Source organism: Tarenaya hassleriana, unplaced genomic scaffold, assembly GCF_000463585.1.
Source record: "Tarenaya hassleriana unplaced genomic scaffold, ASM46358v1 Cleome36, whole genome shotgun sequence".
Classification (NCBI taxonomy): domain Eukaryota; kingdom Viridiplantae; phylum Streptophyta; class Magnoliopsida; order Brassicales; family Cleomaceae; genus Tarenaya; species Tarenaya hassleriana.
Window position 1 is genome coordinate 304,161 of NW_010966665.1, and position 18,268 is coordinate 322,428.

Below are 18,268 nucleotides of genomic sequence, written 5' to 3' on the forward strand. Positions count from 1 at the left end.
ATACATACATACATACATACATACATACATACATATATATATATATATATATGGCATGACAAAACTACTTTCCTCAAAAGATTCGTTATCGAGACCTCACGGATGATACCTTTTCTTTGCAAAAATTGCTCAAAATTCGCTAGCGTTCGCCCAACCTGTTGGTCTGCGACAGCTCCACCGTATTTGCAAGCTATTGAAATTCATTGATTTCGACAATCTTTGATAACGACCTTTTTTTTTTAAATTTCGTACATCGATCCATTATATTATATTATATTATATTACATTAGCCCTCTCATTGGTTACTAAGTTCTCTTTTTGTTTTGGTTTGGTTTGGTACCAACTCTACATGATTGAAGCGACGCGAGCAAAAAAAAAATAAGAAAAGGTTCATAAATGATTAACCGGCTTTGTTATTTTATTATTATTATTATTATTATCATTGTCACACATACATATGAACATGCTTCCACATATAAAAGTACAATGTCATACACCCAAACTTATCCGAATTATACATATATATATATATAATTTGTAAAAAAGTTTAGAATTGATATAAGAAATGCCTTAAAATTTAATTCAAAACTTTCTAAACTTATAAATTTAATTTTATTAAATATAAAAAGTAATATAAATAATTACAGGGAACTAATATAAATACATGATCATTTAAAATGATGAATCTGAAAAAAGAAATATGAGGAGGAAATTTAGAAGTTTATGAATCTAATTTGTGATATGAAATTCCAAACTTAAAAAAATTAATGTGAAATTCAAATGAAATTGATATTGTTCTATGCTAAAAAAACCTAACAAAAATATAGAAATAGAAAGAAGTATTCAATACTTAGAAAATGATGGTATTGCTATATTAAAAAAGAATACGGCTAATATTTGTATGCTGATAGAAAGATAGAATGATTTGTTAAAAAAATCGAGTTTAAAAAGATTGCCATAGATTTTCTAGATTTAGTTTTGGATTTATATATATAAAAAGGCAACAAATTATTCATGTTAACAAAACGGTAACAAATTTGAAATACTAACAATATTTTTTTTTTAAATCTTTAACTATAAAGAATTATGAACCCTTAAAATTATTTCATATAGAAAATAGTTTAAAATAACTATAATTATTATTTTTTAAATTATGGACCCTTAAAAGTTTGGTCGTGCAAAAGAAGAAGCAAGTGAGAAAAGTTGCACTCCCTCTGTGAGTACTATATAATTAAAACGAGACGACCCTTGTAGATTAGTTGGTGTGAGAATTAATTACAGATGCTGCGAGTTTTTATAACATACATTAATACATCATATAAAAAAACTGAACATGTGAGTTTTCATTTGTGCTTTTTTTTTTTTTAAATTATCCTCTTAACGTAAAAATGGTCCATGCATACAGAAGCAGAGGGGCTATAAATATAGCTATTACGTATGTTAGTACACTGTACATGCGTATATATAGATACATACACACATAGAAAAGCCACGAGAAGAGTTAAAACAAGCGTGCTTACACCAACTGGGAGTGGATACAGACGTAGCTTTCGAGCTTTATACATGCATCACCCACATCACTCCCACTGCCGCACATGCATCATCGTCATATATATATATACAGAGAGAGAGAGATCCATGATGATGATGATGATGCTGATTGTGACCATGATGGCTCTGATATGTGTACCCATATGAACCCTAAAACATATATATATCCATGCAACACGCATCTTTATCTTAGGGCATAAAAAATGGGCAAAGATTTTTTTTTTTTTTTTGGTATGAAGGTGATTTGTATTATATATCAAAAGAATTACAAATGTTATATCGGTGACAAATGTGTATCCAAGCACACAAATTTGTTGAATTTTTCAAAAATATAAATATAGTTGAATATTTTTAAGTTCAAAAGCATATATGATTTTTTAAAAGAAAAAATTATATATATATATATATATATATATATATATATATACTTTTTCCTGTTAACCTCTAAAGCCTTGCTCCTTTTGCGGATTTGTGTTCATCTTCTTCCACACTCAACAAAGAGGAAACAAACCGTATTCGGGTTTTTTGGTTCAGACTCGGTTGTACGCAACAGACTTGCTGAAGAGCTTGCGGATGTAGAGAACTTGAAGGGCACTCGCTGCAGCCAGAATATATATATATATCAATAGGTGTATTTTGTGGGGATGTAGGGTTTACGAAAACGGTTACGTTTGGTGGGTCGTCGTAAGAGCGGCAGTGACTTGCCATTGTGGGGCTGATTATGTAAGGCCGCGATTAATGGTCCCCCTTTGCAGATTTCTCTTTTTTTTTTTAAAAAAAAAATAGAACACAATTTATGCTTATAATAAAACACATTTTAACATTTCGGATTTTGATTCGTACAATGTTTTTAGACAATCCGTAATTTATATTAATTCCGATTCATTAATTTTTTCAAAGTTGATTTTATTGAAAATTAATCATTTTTTATATTTTTTCGCAAAATTTAATTGAAATTGGAGTAATATGGTTTAAACTTTAAAGAAAGTGGTATGGACTAGAGGGGCCAAAAGGGACAGACAGGGTTCATGGGTATATGAACTTCCACTTCACTGAATCAGACATTTATAAATCATAAATCTCTTATTCTCAGCTTCATGTTGATCAAATATAGCTACATAGATCCCAGTTTGGAAGAGGGTTTCGCCAAAAACCGAGGGTTCAAACCCGATAACCCGAAGAAAAGCCGGGTAAAATGAGGGAAAAAAAACGAAAAAATCGTATTGAAAAACTTGGTTTACCAGAACAAGCTTTAGATCTATTGAGACCAGCTCTGTACGCTCCTGACCCGAGGCATAGCCGATTCTTTCTTGGCCTCCGAGTCCACTTTGAACATTGCCTCGCAAACCTCGCCCGAACTGTCCACCCTCGGGACGGGTTTCAACTCGTTCAGAGGATGCTCGTAGCTCCTCGACCCTCCGGATGATGTGAAGAAGCATCCTGACAAAAACAGGGGATTCGAGCAAAAGGTGAATCCTTTGATTCATTATAAACCGTAATAGGAAACCGGGGGTATTGAATAAACCTTTATTTCCCACAACCCTTCTTCACAGTCTCAACATCATCGGAGAGAACAAGATTGGCTTCAGCATCGGCTCCCCAGAAGAAGGGAACACTCCCGTCTTCGTCCTGAATACTCGCGTAGTTAAAGAGAGAGAACAATAACGAGATTTCGCGTCGAGCAGTTACGGTCTGAACAAATGCGAATACGCCAATATGTGAATTCAATAACGAGATTTCGATTTTCTATGCATATTTAACGGGCCCAGTACTGGAAATATTAAAAAAAAACACCCATTCAACGATCTGTGAACTGTGACAGAGGAAAAACATGTTGGCGATTTTTGACAAATCGGTGGCGAAGAGTCCTGAGGCTCTTCAGAGTCCGGAGTCTGGATCGATCTGCGCTTTCAAAGACTGGATTTTGACGGGACGCTTCGCCGCCGCTAACTCCGGCGCCGTCACCGTTAAGTTCGGAGCTTCAGGCGTCGTCTCCTATTCGCTCGACAAACAGAACCCTCTTCTTCCCAGGTACTTTATGATCAACTTCTGGTCTCTTTGGTCGGATTATTGCAGGAACCGATGGTGTTCTGTCTTGTATGTAAAAAGTTTGATCCCTTGTGCGATTGTTGTTTGATTACTCGCGAGAAAGTTTGGATCAGAGACGAAGATAAGATTTGAAGTTTCAGGGGTTTGATCGGATAACTATATTGGTGACATTTCCATGGTTTTCCAAGATGAACAAACGAGGATGATCATGGTCTAGACAATGAAGTTCTGTCTCTGTGTTTCCTTACGCACACTACTTCATTGCTTCTTCATCTCGGGTTATATCTCATTGATCATATCAGTTGATTAAATATGGTGAAATCGAAAAGGGAGGTGATGTCTGGTCTTTAGATAAACTTGCGTGATACATAGATTGCCCGCAGTGGTGGATGATATCTTCTGCCTGTTCCAAGGCCACATTGAGAATGTTGCCTTTCTCAAGCAACAATACGGTCTGAACAAGTCAGCAACCTAGGTGACCGTCGTTATTGAAGCTTACAGAACGCTTAGAGACCGAGGTCCATATCCTGCTGATCAAGTTGTTCGAGATCTTCACGGGAAGTTCGCCTTTATACTCTACGACTGCGCCACGAAGAATGTGTTCCTAGCCGGGGTATGTGGCATTTTCTTCTATTGTGTCCTTGCATCGATATATTACCTTTTGATGCTGAATTTCGGATACCTGGCTTGTGTTTGGATCTTGGATTTAGGTAACTGTGTATATTCAAAAATTATCTCAGGTACCTGATTTTTGGGTATCTGACCAAAAAAATTTGAAATCAGGTAATATCATGACGAGACTCGACACGTTAGAGTTTGTATTTGGATAACCCGAAAATCTCAGATACCTGACTTGTGTCCAACCACTATCACGTTTCCTCGGAAAGAAGTTGTGTTGTGTATGCCTTCTAACCTCTGCGTAGATGGGCGAGAGAGCAGCCATATGCATGCAGGTGCGAATTTGGTATTGAATCATATAATATATAGGCAAAGACCATGGATTTGAATTAAATTATTAAGATCTGCAACATAAAAGTATACTGTAAGCAGAAGAGAGAAAGTGTATAAAAAGAAATCCAGTAGCTGCACATTGAGTAAAAAAAAAGGGTCTTTTTCCTGTTAACCTCTAAAGCCTTGCTCCTTTTGCGGATTTGTGTTCATCTTCTTCCACACTCAACAAAGAGGAAACAAACCGTATTCGGGTTTTTTGGTTCAGACTCGGTTGTACGCAACAGACTTGCTGAAGAGCTTGCGGATGTAGAGAACTTGAAGGGCACTCGCTGCAGCCAGAAGAAGGTACTCTCCCACGGTGTAGAATATCACACGCTTTCTCGTGCTCTCATTTGCTGCACAAAAAGTGGTAAAAGGTAAAATCTAGGGCGATAGAATGAATGCGAAGAGATTTCACCAAAGTACAAGAAGCCGAGGACAGTCCACGAGAAATGTATATATTTGCACACCAAACTGACAATCACCAAGACTAATTTCAATGTTCAAAAGGGTATCAACGAAATTTGCGGGGTTTATTCACATTACGACTGAATTCACTAAACGCGATTATCTTGCATCTAAACATCCAGCCGAGAAAGGACAGTATATAAGCTGCAGTCAAACCTCAGATAGAAATAAACGAAAACGAAAAACACGAAGCCGATCAAAAAGCAAGTGTTGAAACATAATTTTGCTTCGTTCAGTATAGATTTACCAAATCTCAGCAACTTTTACGTGTCAAGATTAACAAGGCTGGAAAAGCGCAGGGATAAGAAAGTTCGATTAAGATGATTGAAGAAAGAAAAAGTAGAAAACTCACTATGACGGTGTCGGGCATCACGTGCTTTCAGATACTTCTGCTCAGAGATAACCGATTCCAAAGCCTCTCTCAGCTCGGCAATCTTAACGTTTATTGGGTCCAAATGTTCTGGCAAGCACAAAGGAAAAAGGGGAACATGGAATCAAGCAGCTTAACACAGTACCATCTAATATCCAAATAGCAAACATGAGAAACACATACCGAAGCAGCGATGTGTATATTAGAAATGGAACATATATAATTGTAATAAGAAAAATGCTCATTATAAAGGTTTGAACGAACCATCTTTGGCTATGTCGTGTTCATTGGGAATATGACCGACATGAATATAGAAGGAGACAGTTTCTGGTGAAGAGTAGGGGTTGTGGAAACAAAATTTGTACATTCCGCTTTTCGGGGCCTTGAACTCGAACTTATCCCCAGATGTTCCTTTCAAACTGTGTACGACATTCCCCGCAGGAGACGAGACCTAAATGAAATGCCAAAATCAAAATTACAATAAGGAAGCAGATAGCAAACGAGACTCTAAATCCAAGGCAGTTGCCGAAAGATAAACCGGTAAGGTAATCTCAACAAGGTTCATAACTTCAATCTCTGAGGGATGGAGACAAAGCTTTCGACCCCGTCATCTTGATGAAAAATTGTGACAAACACTGAGGTTAGAACTTAAATAGACTCTTTGGAAATCAAGAACCACCATTCAATTTCCAGTAGAACAAGTCACCACTGGATTGTGTTTCCACTTTTCAGTACAAAACTAAAACGCCATAACCAGAAAGATTGATGATAGACACCCATAGATTGATCAAGTGAAGCACAACCTTTAGCATCTGTCACTTCTCAGATAAATTAAATTCTTTTGTCCAAAACCAAAATTATCCCCAATTTCCGGGGAAAAAACCAAACAGGTTGTTCACCTTCAAAATGGATAAAAGCCCTAGAAACAATAATGCACAAAGTCTACCCTGATTCGCAGAAAACCCTAGATCGTAAAAGAACCCTATCTGGTTGGGAATGTCCGCGGAAATTAAACGAAACCAAATTGATTGTCTTTTTCAATAAAAGCATTCAAATTGGTCCGAAGCTGGTTGGGAATGTCCATGGAAATTAAACGAAACCAACTTCACCAACCGGAATTATCGTAGGGAGAACATCTCGCTCTAGATCAGAACAGACATCAACAAGATATCGAATCTCGGCTAACCTCAAAATCAAGACCGGGATGATCTGCACCCCAGAAGATATCATGGTCGACGACGACGAAGTTTCCCGACACAGTGTCGCCTTCGTAGAGAACGTACTCGTAGACGCATTCAACGTCGTTCACAGTCACCGACAGTGAAGAGATTCGTCCGATCGAAGACAGGAGTAACAAACCAACGAACAAAACCAGATGGGTCTTCGGATCTCTGCCAATTCTCGTCTCCATCTCCCTCGTCTTCGACCAAATTCTCCGTTTGTTTCTCGAGAAAATTTAACCGAGCAATACAGGGTACCTTTTATTACACTTGACAAACCGGAAATTGGTACATCGGGCCGGTTCGTTAAGATTTGGTCAACGGCTTTTTAGTCTAAACTCTGGAGCATTAAAAATGCTTAATACGTTTTCTAGGACTGGGCGAACGGTCGATTACGGGTTAATCGGTTATGGTTATTTTGGGTTCGGTTATTTCGGGTTATTAAAATTCATAATCAAACGGTTAATTAATTTTATTCGGTTCGGTTCGGTTCGGTTTCGATTCGGTTCGGTTCGGTTTTATCCATTTAAAACTATAACCAAATAAAGATTCGGTTCGGTTCGATTATAATATTTAAAAAATCAATTCATTTATAATTAAAAATATTCGAATAAAATATAATATAAAATATTATCATAATTATTTTAACATATAAAATAATAATATCTAAAATTATATTTTGATAGAAAACTATTAAATAAATAAATATCGACTTTAAAAACAATAATAACAATGATAAAATACGTATAAAATATAATAAAATAATGATTAAATCAATAATATAAATAATTATATATGTATAATATATATATATATAAATGAAGATATATAAACGGTTCGGTTCGGTTCGGATTCGGTTAATTCGGTTTATAAAAATTTATAACCAATAATAATTTTTAATAGGTTCGGTTCGGTTCGGTTTCGGTTATTTCGGGTTTTAAAAAATCTTAACCAAACGGTTATTTAATTTTATTCAGTTCGGATATATATATCGGTCGGTTCGATTAATAATCGAAATACCTGAACCGAATGTCCACCCCTAATGTTCCCCATGTTTTTTTGCTAAAAAGAAGAAAATCGATAAAGAGACGAAAATAACATAAACGGAAACGAAAATGTAAAGTTTTTAAAAAGTAAATGGTCAGAACCGCGAACCAGCCCGGTGGCCGACAAAATGGAAATTATATTAAAACAATTAAGAATTGGCCCATGCAGGTTAATATGTTCCCATGTTGAAGATACGTATGCAAAGGTTCCAAGAGAAGAAGAATGGCATCATCCTTGTGCACGACATGCATAACGTGACTCAAATGCATTTCGTGGTGGTCAATTGACTTTTGCTGTCACTACGAAGTCAAACACTTGATTAATGGAGGTGAATATTATGCCAAAAGAGCCGTTTGTAATCAATCTTGGAAGATTGGTTGCAATCACATGCAACTTGCCGTATTTACTTTTGGACGTAATTCATTTCCTTGTTATACATATTTTTTTTAATTTATTTCCTTATTTCTCTGTGCACTAGCCGTTGTATATGTTCCTATTTATAATCTTGTACATTCTTTTTCTAATTAAGAACATGAAAGGGACTTAGTCCCATTTTCACTATATACTCTCTCGACCATTTGATTCTCTTTATTTTTTGGTTATCAACTCCATTCTCATTCAAAAACATTCTAAATATCATAGAAATCTTCACCCCCAAACTTTTAAAAAATACTCGATTTAAAATTTAAATGGTGGTTGATCTATAAAATTTATATTCTTATTTATTAATGGATACATATCCCGAATTATATTAATTTAACTTATTTGAATATTGGATATTTTTTGTTGCATACAATTTTTTTTTTGTTTTTTTTTGTTTATTTATTTTCCGTATTTTATTGTTCAATAGATGTGTTAGAGGACGAAATCGGAGTGTAGACGCTGAAATTTGGGGGGAATGGTTTATGGAGCGATGCACCCCTAGGGCCTAGGCTGCGACGTCAGATCATGTCCGCAATGTGTTTTCTTAAATGTACTCTTTTGCCCTTAATCATTCCCTCTAATTTTAAAAATAAATTAATGAAGATTTCATAGGACAGCGAGGGTATTGTATTGGGCCTTGGGCTTTAATGTGATAATAAAAAAGTACAAGTTAAATTGATAAATGTTAAAAGTTTGGACCAAATTAAAGGTCTTTCTCGTTCGCCCGAGAAGAATAAAACGAAGAACAAAGGGACGAAAACCTAATTAGGTTTCACAATGGCGGAGAAGATAATGTCCGCGACGGAGCTCGATGTGATCCCACCGCCGAAGAAGATTCGGAAAGTGGATGGCGAAGACTGCGACAATTTGGAATCGGAGATGGATTCGGGAGGCGATGAGTTCCGGCCGCCGCCGGCGCCACCGACGGTTCGAACGGTGGACGACGAAGACATACCCGAAAGCGAAATCTCGGAATACTCATTCTCTTGCACAACGAAATACCACATGTTCGGAAACAGAATATTCCGCAACGACCTTTTACCGGAGGTACAGGAAGAGTATGAGCCCCAATTCCAGCGTTTTACCTACCTATTTTATCGGTCTCAGGTAATATTTTTAAATATTATGCGTGGAACCTTGTGCTTATATATATATATGTCTTACGTATGGATGAATTTCGTCTTAGATGTGGAGGATTCTGGTGCCGTAAATGGGATGGATACCGTTTGGTTGGTTCCTGCGTTTTTAGATTAACTGAGATGAAATTTTAGCTGTTTAACGGATTAATTTCGTGCAGGGTTTATCTGTTAAATGGGATGAATAATGTTGTACGGCCACTTAAACCATGTTTTCCTTTGGTCTTGTGTTTAGGGTTTCGAGATTAACTGGGATGAGTTCGATTTCATGTTTATTTCCCAATCTGTTGCGTGGTGCACAAGCCGTCTGGTGACCAAGATGAGCAACGACGAGCTGATTGAATATTTGACGCGCTATGCCATCGACAAACACAACAAGGAGTCGGAACAGAAAACGAACCTGGTGTACGTGGGGCCTGTCATGGCTAATTTCTTGTGTGCGGCAGGCTACGTGTTCTTCATAACATTCCGAGCGAGAGATCTGCTGTCTCCGGATCCCGAGCCCAAGCTCTATCAGACAAAGGTGCGCAAGTTTGCAGCTTTGATCGATGTTACGATTTTCAGACCACGGCCATCGGATGAAGGTATGGAGTAGTATTCTCCGTCCCATGTGGTGTTAGAATAGAAGTGTTCTGTCTTGTTGCCTAATGTTTTGTTTGAAGATGGTGATGCAGAGATGACTTGTGCCAAAGTGGATCCTCCCCCTCCCGACTCCCGCTCCATGACATGACGGGTGGTTGTTAATTGGCATAACCTTATGTGGGATTATAATGTTGGATATGATATGTTATATATATATATTATGAAAGATACTTGAGAATTGTCTGAAAACTGCTCTCCAGACGCCTTACCGCATCAGTTTCTATTTAATCTGGTTTTGGGATCTGACGTTTTTGCTGTTAGGTGTTTCTCTCGCTTTTGGTTTCATTGAATTTCTTCTTCTGTCTCTGCATCGAGCTTGTTGTTTGCTTGACAAGTTCATATCTTTGCGGATTGGTTCTTCCTGGGTTTCTGAGTTGTTCATTTCTCCCTCGGTTTTGTTTAATTAGTTCAGCTACTCCTAATCTTTAATTTCTAGGGTTTCAACCTAAATAAAGTGCTGTCTCCGGTTTACATTTATGATGATGACTCCGTTTGTAATAAACAAAAAAAAAATCAAATTTAATAAACCGGTTCGAATTGTCGGGTTAACTCTAAACCAAAGTTTGGTCTCTAACTTGGATACAGACGTTTCTTATGTGGATACAGACGTGATATTCCAGAAAAAATTTTCGCATGCCACGTCGGCACAATTCGATTTCGGAGGCGTAATACACAATGTCAACTTTTTTTTCTTCTGTTTTGCATCTGAATTGCAGCGAAATGTTGTTTCTGCCATAAAGAACCATTGAAGAGCAAATTCATCAAAACATTCAACTAATTTAAGAACATGAAAAAAAAATTACGTATTAACAGTTTAAAACTTTAAGTTACGTGTCATCCGGGTTTGGAACGCTAAATGCTTGACATTTTTTTCCAGTAAATTTTGATTCAGATTTAATACATCGAGCCGATTTCGATTTTAAAACCGGTTACATGTTTGCTGAAGTGGATATTTTTATTATGTGGCATGCCACGTCAATGTACATATGTTGGCATCCAAAATCCCTTTCTTTCCATACCATGCATAAAATTGCAATAAAAATTGTGATTAGTCGTGGGTAATTGGGAAATTTTGAATTCAAGTGCAGATTATTGTCAAAAGAAAAATTTGTGTATTGATTTTATACATTTGATTAAATCTATATGGTTGAAGTAATTTTCTCTAACAAATATGAAGTATTATTTTGGTATACGATCTTTTTCTAAAACAAACCGGTTTTATTTGTTTTCAGACAAATCAATTTATTTGTATTTCGACAAATCATGTTAATAACGTAATGAAAATTTTCTTTACTTGTTTTAAAACAAAATTGAATCTGAACCGATCAAACCAGTATCCTAAAATATTTAATTTTGAACTAACCAATCTAACCGGTTTATTTGAATCTTAAACCGATAAAATAGATCGATTTTTATTTTTTAATGATTGCTGACATGATGTGTTCATATGGATGGAGTATGCTCGGTTGGATAAATTGTTATCGATTTCATGAGTTTAATTGTTTTTATTGATATATTATAGTATTTCGTGTATTTATTTATTAAATTATTAGTTCAGATATTTATCTTGTATATTTAGAAAATTTGGGTACTTTTTTGAGATTTTTTCTTTATTATTGTAGTCTAATGACGGCTCTTAAATGTATTTTTTGCCTTTAATAATTTTGTCTGATTTTAAAAAATAAATTAATGAAGATTTCGTAAGTGAGGAACAGGATGTTCTTATTGGGCCTTAGGCCGATATTCATATTTATGGGCCTTTAACAGATTCATATTATGAGCTTTAGCCCGTTTTCCTGCTATGGGTCATTTTTATGGTTCAAATGCATGTAAGAGGGTCAATTGGTCATTGTCCCTGAGCTTGTTTTATGAGCAAACCTACACGACCATGTCCAAAAGCTAATTAATAATTATGCTAATAAACAATTCATTCTCGCTCTATTAACAAATAGTTAATAAAAATCTAAGCTGGAAGAATGTTTTGCCAAAAAAAATGTTAGCGAGTATATTGTAATTTCATATCCTGTGTTTCTTTTTTTTTTATTAAAAAAATTTGAAGCTAAATATATAAACAAATGGTTTTTATCCGGGACGGGTCCATATTACATGTCTTAAGAGCATAAATAACAAATTTGATGAAATATAAACAAATTTTATTTAAGTGAATAACAAATTTTATAACCGTAAGTAGATTTTTCTCGGACGAGAGAGGGAGAGAGGGAAAGTAGGCTTTTTATTTCTTTATGTTTAGTTATCTCAATTTGATTGGTATTTTATTCAATTAAAGCAACAAATTTTGTATTTTTTTAAATGCATATTTACCATTACCAAAAAAAAAACCAAAATTTGTATTGCAACACATTTGCATCTTTTAGTTTTTCATCTAGTTAAAATATCACGTGTGTATTTTTTTAACGTACAATATAAGATAATGTTTAAAAGCCCAAGAAAGTCAAAGATTGTAATACCATTGGACCCACCACCAACGTTAAGAGCTCTTTCGCCCGTACTTCATCACGTGAGGATGGTAAAGATACAGGAGACAAAGAATTAGGAGAACAAAAGGAGAGTACAGACACAACTGAAAATGGCGGCTACCTTCGACAATGATATTTTCTACTTTTCTTTACATACATACATGTTATATGTATAGAACAGATTATATATATATAGGGGACTTGTGTACATGGACATTTTTGATTTTTTATATAGACAAGAGAGAGAACTTCTTCTTCTTCCTTTTTCCACTCTGCGCCTCTGCAGCCGTCAAGGTTGTTAATTTCTTCTTGTCTTTTTATATAACGTTAAAATATATACTAACATTTACAAAAGTTAATAAATAATCGTAATCATTCAAATTTACAAGAATTTATGAAACGGCAAGAAGAAAATTTACATCACACAATCAATCACCAATATTTAAAGGGGTTGGATATTAAAATTATTATAATTAATCGTGATTGTTTTGAAAGAACAGTTTCGATCATACCTATTCTAATATGAAATCGACATCATTTCATAACTAAAAAAAATATAATTTTCTATTTAATTGTAAATTCTATGATTGATTAGCCTGGATAACATATGAATATTTTAATATAAAATGGAACATTTCTGTAACTTTGAATAAAATGTTATAACCAAAAAAAAACTCTGAATAAAATAAATTGATACGTATAAAAAAGAATAATCTTCATTTCTGATTTTTTTAATATATGTTATATATAAAAAATATTTTTTTATGGTATGAACTTAATCCTGGTTAGCCAAACTAAGGTTATCAAATCGCAATTCGTGGGGTCCATACCGAAATTGCTAAAAGTTTTTTTTTTTTTACCGTAAACCCAGCCGAACCGCGACACGACTGGTTTATCTGTAACCTCTTAATTGTGTCTACATAAAAATAGAAATCTGACACTTTTTTTTTCGTTTTAATAATAGAAATCTGACACTTGTACATATAAAATTACATTTTAAATATAATGTATATCATATATTTCAAAAAAAAAAAAACTAAGAATACATAGATTAAAACACTATACAACCGTATCTAATTATATTCTCTAATAAATAGATAATTTTTATCTACAAAATCAGAGAATCCATCCATTAGAGGGATTATAAGCTATATTGGTATTATGGAGTTTTGTATAATGATAGTTAGAATCATATTTCACATTTAAAATTGGAGGATTTTTTAAACAAAAAAAAGACAATTAAAAATATATAATAAATATAAATGTAATATATATATATATATAATGGCAATATATATCTCCAGATATATATTGATATATTCAGTTGTATATACGTTTAGATTTGACGCTATCTCTTCCTATTTTAGCTAGAGTTGGTTGTTACGTTTTGTACATAAATAGATGTTCGAGGATATGAAATACACATCAGAGAAAGACTTTTCTGAAACATCTCTTTTATATCATGGTATCAGAGCCCGACCAATTCTGATTTCGTGTTCTTCCACCGACATTCATGTCTACCACCTCAACCTCACCGACGTCTGCCGATCTGACGGTGTCCTCGACTCCGACACCCGCGACTTCTGAGGCTCCGAGGAGAACAATTTCTCCTTATGATCTGAGTCCCAGCGATAACCCCGGATTGGTTCTCTCGCATCCGTTGTTACGAGGAACCAATTACGAAGAATGGTCCATTAACATCCGACATGCATTGAAATCTCGGAAGAAATTCGGTTTTGTGGATGGCAAGATCCCTCAACCGGATCTAGATTCTCCCGATTACGAGGATTGGGAAACGAATAACTCCTTGATCGTTTCTTGGATCAAGAATACGCTCGAACCTGGATTGCGTTCCGATGTCATTCATCGTGAATTCGCGAGAGACTTGTGGGATTATCTCAAACGCCGTTTCGGTATGACTAATGCCACTCGTCTTCTTCGTCTTCGAGCCGATTTAGCGAACTGTCGACAAAAAGGTATGTCTGTTGAAGCTTATTTCGGTAAGCTAACGAAGTTGTGGGACGATCTTGCGAGTGTTCGTGTATTGAAGAGCTGCAAGTGCGGTCTTTGCACGTGCAACCTTGTGACTGAATTGGAAAAACAAAAACAGGAGGATCGGCTTTATGAATTCTTGCTTGGCTTGGACGACATCAAGTACGACAAGAGAGAGAACTTCTTCTTCTTCCTTTTTCCACTCTGCGCCTCTGCAGCCGTCAAGGTTGTTAATTTCTTCTTGTCTTTTTATATAACGTTAAAATATATACTAACATTTACAAAAGTTAATAAATAATCGTAATCATTCAAATTTACAAGAATTTATGAAACGGCAAGAAGAAAATTTACATCACACAATCAATCACCAATATTTAAAGGGGTTGGATATTAAAATTATTATAATTAATCGTGATTGTTTTGAAAGAACAGTTTCGATCATACCTATTCTAATATGAAATCGACATCATTTCATAACTAAAAAAAATATAATTTTCTATTTAATTGTAAATTCTATGATTGATTAGCCTGGATAACATATGAATATTTTAATATAAAATGGAACATTTCTGTAACTTTGAATAAAATGTTATAACCAAAAAAAAACTATGGCCGACAATCGTTCGCTTCTCAGTCCGGCTCCGTATTTTTGACAGCGCATCTTCATTTGTCGAATGTGTATCTTGTCGAGGGATTACATGTTAATCTCATCTCCGTCTCTCAACTATTGGACGATCGTGATTGTATAATACAGTTCACTAACCGAATGTGTGTTATTCAGGACCTACGTACGAGGACGCTGATTGGAGCGGGTGAACTCCGAGACGGGCTCTACTTTTTCCGCGGCGTTGACACTGTGGCGGCCGTTGGTTCTTGTGACAAAGTTCCTTTAGACGTGTGGCATCAGCGGTTAGGCCATCCTTCGTTCAAGATAGTAGAGCAAGTTGTCGGAGATGATTGTCGTTCGCATAGTGATTTTTCGGTTGATTCTTGTGATATTTGTTTTCGAGCCAAACAGACTCGTTCTTCGTTTCCATTGAGTTCAAATAAAGCAAGCGAGATTTTTCAGCTAGTACATTGCGATTTATGGGGCCCTTATCGCACACCGGCACATTGCGGTGCTAAATATTTTCTCACCATTGTTGACGACTACTCGCGCGGTGTTTGGCTCTACCTCTTGTCTGATAAGAGCCAGGTTTCACGTCATCTTATTGAGTTCATGGCAATGGTTGATCGACAGTTCAATACGAGAGTTCGTGCAGTTCGTTCTGACAACGGAACCGAGTTTACTTGCTCGTATTGAACTGTCGATCAACCATTGCCATGAACTCAATAAGATGACGTGAAACCTGGCTCTTATCAGACAAGAGGTAGAGCCAAACACCGCGCGAGTAGTCGTCAACAATGGTGAGAAAATATTTAGCACCGCAATGTGCCGGTGTGCGATAAGGGCCCCATAAATCGCAATGTACTAGCTGAAAAATCTCGCTTGCTTTATTTGAACTCAATGGAAACGAAGAACGAGTCTGTTTGGCTCGAAAACAAATATCACAAGAATCAACCGAAAAATCACTATCTTGGTCGCGGAATCTGCCGAAGAAGAAGTAGAAGAGGGATCAACAGATGATGGTGCAAACGATGTCAAGCGAGGTGGGATATCGTCCTCCTCAAGTAACACAGGCCACGAAACCGGAGCAGGATTTTCCGAAGAGGATTGCTGGAGAGGAACAGGGTCAGCGAAGGGGAACCGGTCTTCGCAGAAGGCGACGTCACGTGAAATAAAAAAACGTTTCTTCTCCAGGTCATATAGACGCCATCCTTTCTTGCCAAACGGGTAACCGACAAACGCGCAGCGAATGCTTCGAGAAGAATACTTGTCGCCTTTATGATCTTTGTTGTGGGAACAGGGTCAGCGAAGGGGAACCGGTCTTCGCAGAAGGCGACGTCACGTGAAATAAAAAAACGTTTCTTCTCCAGGTCATATAGACGCCATCCTTTCTTGCCAAACGGGTAACCGACAAACGCGCAGCGAATGCTTCGAGAAGAATCCTGCTCCGGTTTCGTGGCCTGTGTTACTTGAGGAGGACGATATCCCACCTCGCTTGACATCGTTTGCACCATCATCTATTGATCCCTCTTCTACTTCTTCTTCGGCAGATTCCGCGACCAAGCATTCTGATACACCGGCAAATACTCTCCCAGTCGAGGTTTCGAACGATAGGGGGGGCCGTTCCGTTGTCTCCAATATCGCAAACCATGTTCCTGTAGACACAGACAACTTAGGCCGAGGGAAACGTGCCAAGTTCCCTTCCACACGTCTTAAGGACCATGTCACAAACACCGTTCGTGTCGTAAGCCCGTCTCCTAGCTCACTTGCACCACATAGCTCCTCAGGTACACCGTATCCAATCACACAATTTGTTACTTGTTCTAATTTCTCTTCGTCTCATCGCGCATTCTTAGCCGCTGTTTCGGAGGGTGTTGAACCACGTTCATACAAGGAGGCGAGTCGCGATCCTCGATGGAAGGCGGCCATGCAACGTGAGATTGACGCGTTGGTAAAGAACAAGACATGGACTATCGAACCCCTTCCGCCGGACAAGAAGGCTATCGGTTGTCAGTGGATATTTCGGATTAAATATTGAAGGATGTAATGCTCTAGGATGATCATACGATATGAGAACTATGTATGATATGATGTATTTATTGGATGAATACATTATTTATTCATTATTTATTTTGCATATTTGATAAATAATGATAATCCCTGGATCGTTACGAACGATCCTAAATTCCTTAGTCGTTTGTCATTGTGGGAACGATGATGAATTAAGACTAACATGAGGCGTAATCGATGATCATAATGATGATCATACGTATTGGATACGGATTACGGTCATGGGTACTTGTTTGGAACAAGTGACTGGATGACTCGCGTGAGATTGTCGTTTGGATTTATCCATGACTTGAATCTCACTTGATGGTTCGCTTTAGATCCTCAGACCTGAGATATCTATTGTATCCATCATGACGAGTAATGTACTTTGACTGCGTCAAACGTCGTCTTTAACCGGACGACTATAAAGACGGGGCTCGGGTACATTATGAATCATGTAATGGATAGTAGATAGTCAAGATGGAACTTTGTCCCTCTCGAAAGAGAGAGATATCGCTTGGGCCCGTCGTAGGAGTGAGACTGTGGAAATGTGTGGCCACACTATAGATGAATGTCATCTATCTCTAACAGTCTACTCGGGATACGACAAAGCATTCGAACTATGAGTTCGATTATGATATCGTGAGACAAAGAGGATCATCGTTTGAGCTATCTCTAGCTTTTCGGTTAGATCACATCTAACTCTTTCCGATACGGGTAATCATAATGTCTTGCTAGAGACCGCTTATGATTAGGGAAGCGAGATTGGATCTCGCGTTCACTGCCGTATTCGGAGGAGCCTAAAGGGTCACACACATAAGGGATGGATATACACGGACGGGAAAAGATTGGACGGAAAAATTGGATTTTTCCGGGAAATCTGAGTCTGGTCCGGACCGGACCAACTGTTGGTCCGGCGGACCAGACGATCGAAGTGATCTGGAGACAAGTCCGAAAATCAGGTCCGGTCCGGAGCTGACCAGGGTTGGTCCGGCGGACCGGAAGGTCAGCTCGGACTCGAACTGATGGTTCGGACTAGTCTGGTCCGGCGGACCAAATGTTGGTCCGGCGGACCAGACAACAGGCGGACTCAGGGTTGGCAGGTCCGGACTCGGCTGGTCCGGCGGACCAGGAATTTGGTCCGCCGGATCGGGATTGCGCGGAGTGTCGGCAGACTTGTCGAGTCTTGGTCCGGCTGACCAAGGTTGGTCAGCCCCGGACCAAGACGTTGACAAAAGTCAACCTGA

The 18,268-nt window shown here is 37.2% G+C and overlaps 2 protein-coding genes across 5 annotated transcripts; one reads left to right on the top strand and one right to left on the bottom strand.

Annotated features, from left to right (window-relative positions):
- Positions 1-1,983: 1,983 nt before the first annotated feature.
- On the bottom strand, positions 1,984-6,885 carry LOC104822256 (transmembrane emp24 domain-containing protein p24beta3-like). 2 transcript variants are annotated; one of them, XM_010553404.1, is made up of 5 exons: positions 6,615-6,885; positions 5,693-5,879; positions 5,411-5,518; positions 4,866-4,946; positions 1,984-2,134 (listed from the first exon to the last, which is right to left on the bottom strand). In XM_010553404.1, exons 1-5 carry the CDS (start codon positions 6,837-6,839, stop codon positions 2,082-2,084), a joined length of 654 nt encoding a protein of 217 aa, XP_010551706.1. In that variant the 5' UTR covers positions 6,840-6,885; the 3' UTR covers positions 1,984-2,081. The 2 variants fall into 2 exon arrangements, with proteins under 2 accessions (XP_010551706.1, XP_010551705.1); XM_010553403.1 differs by lacking the exon at positions 1,984-2,134 and having other exon boundaries at positions 4,583-4,946.
- Positions 6,886-8,831: 1,946 nt separating this feature from the next.
- On the top strand, positions 8,832-10,373 carry LOC104822257. 3 transcript variants are annotated; one of them, XR_773154.2, is made up of 4 exons: positions 8,832-9,225; positions 9,490-9,838; positions 9,917-10,050; positions 10,194-10,373. XR_773154.2 is itself a non-coding variant. In XM_010553405.2 (3 exons), exons 1-3 carry the CDS (start codon positions 8,896-8,898, stop codon positions 9,982-9,984), a joined length of 747 nt encoding a protein of 248 aa, XP_010551707.1. In that variant the 5' UTR covers positions 8,832-8,895; the 3' UTR covers positions 9,985-10,373. The 3 variants fall into 3 exon arrangements, 2 of the variants coding, with proteins under 2 accessions (XP_010551707.1, XP_010551708.1); XM_010553405.2 differs by having other exon boundaries at positions 9,917-10,373; XM_010553406.2 differs by having other exon boundaries at positions 8,834-9,225; positions 9,929-10,373.
- The last annotated feature ends 7,895 nt before the right edge of the window (positions 10,374-18,268 follow it).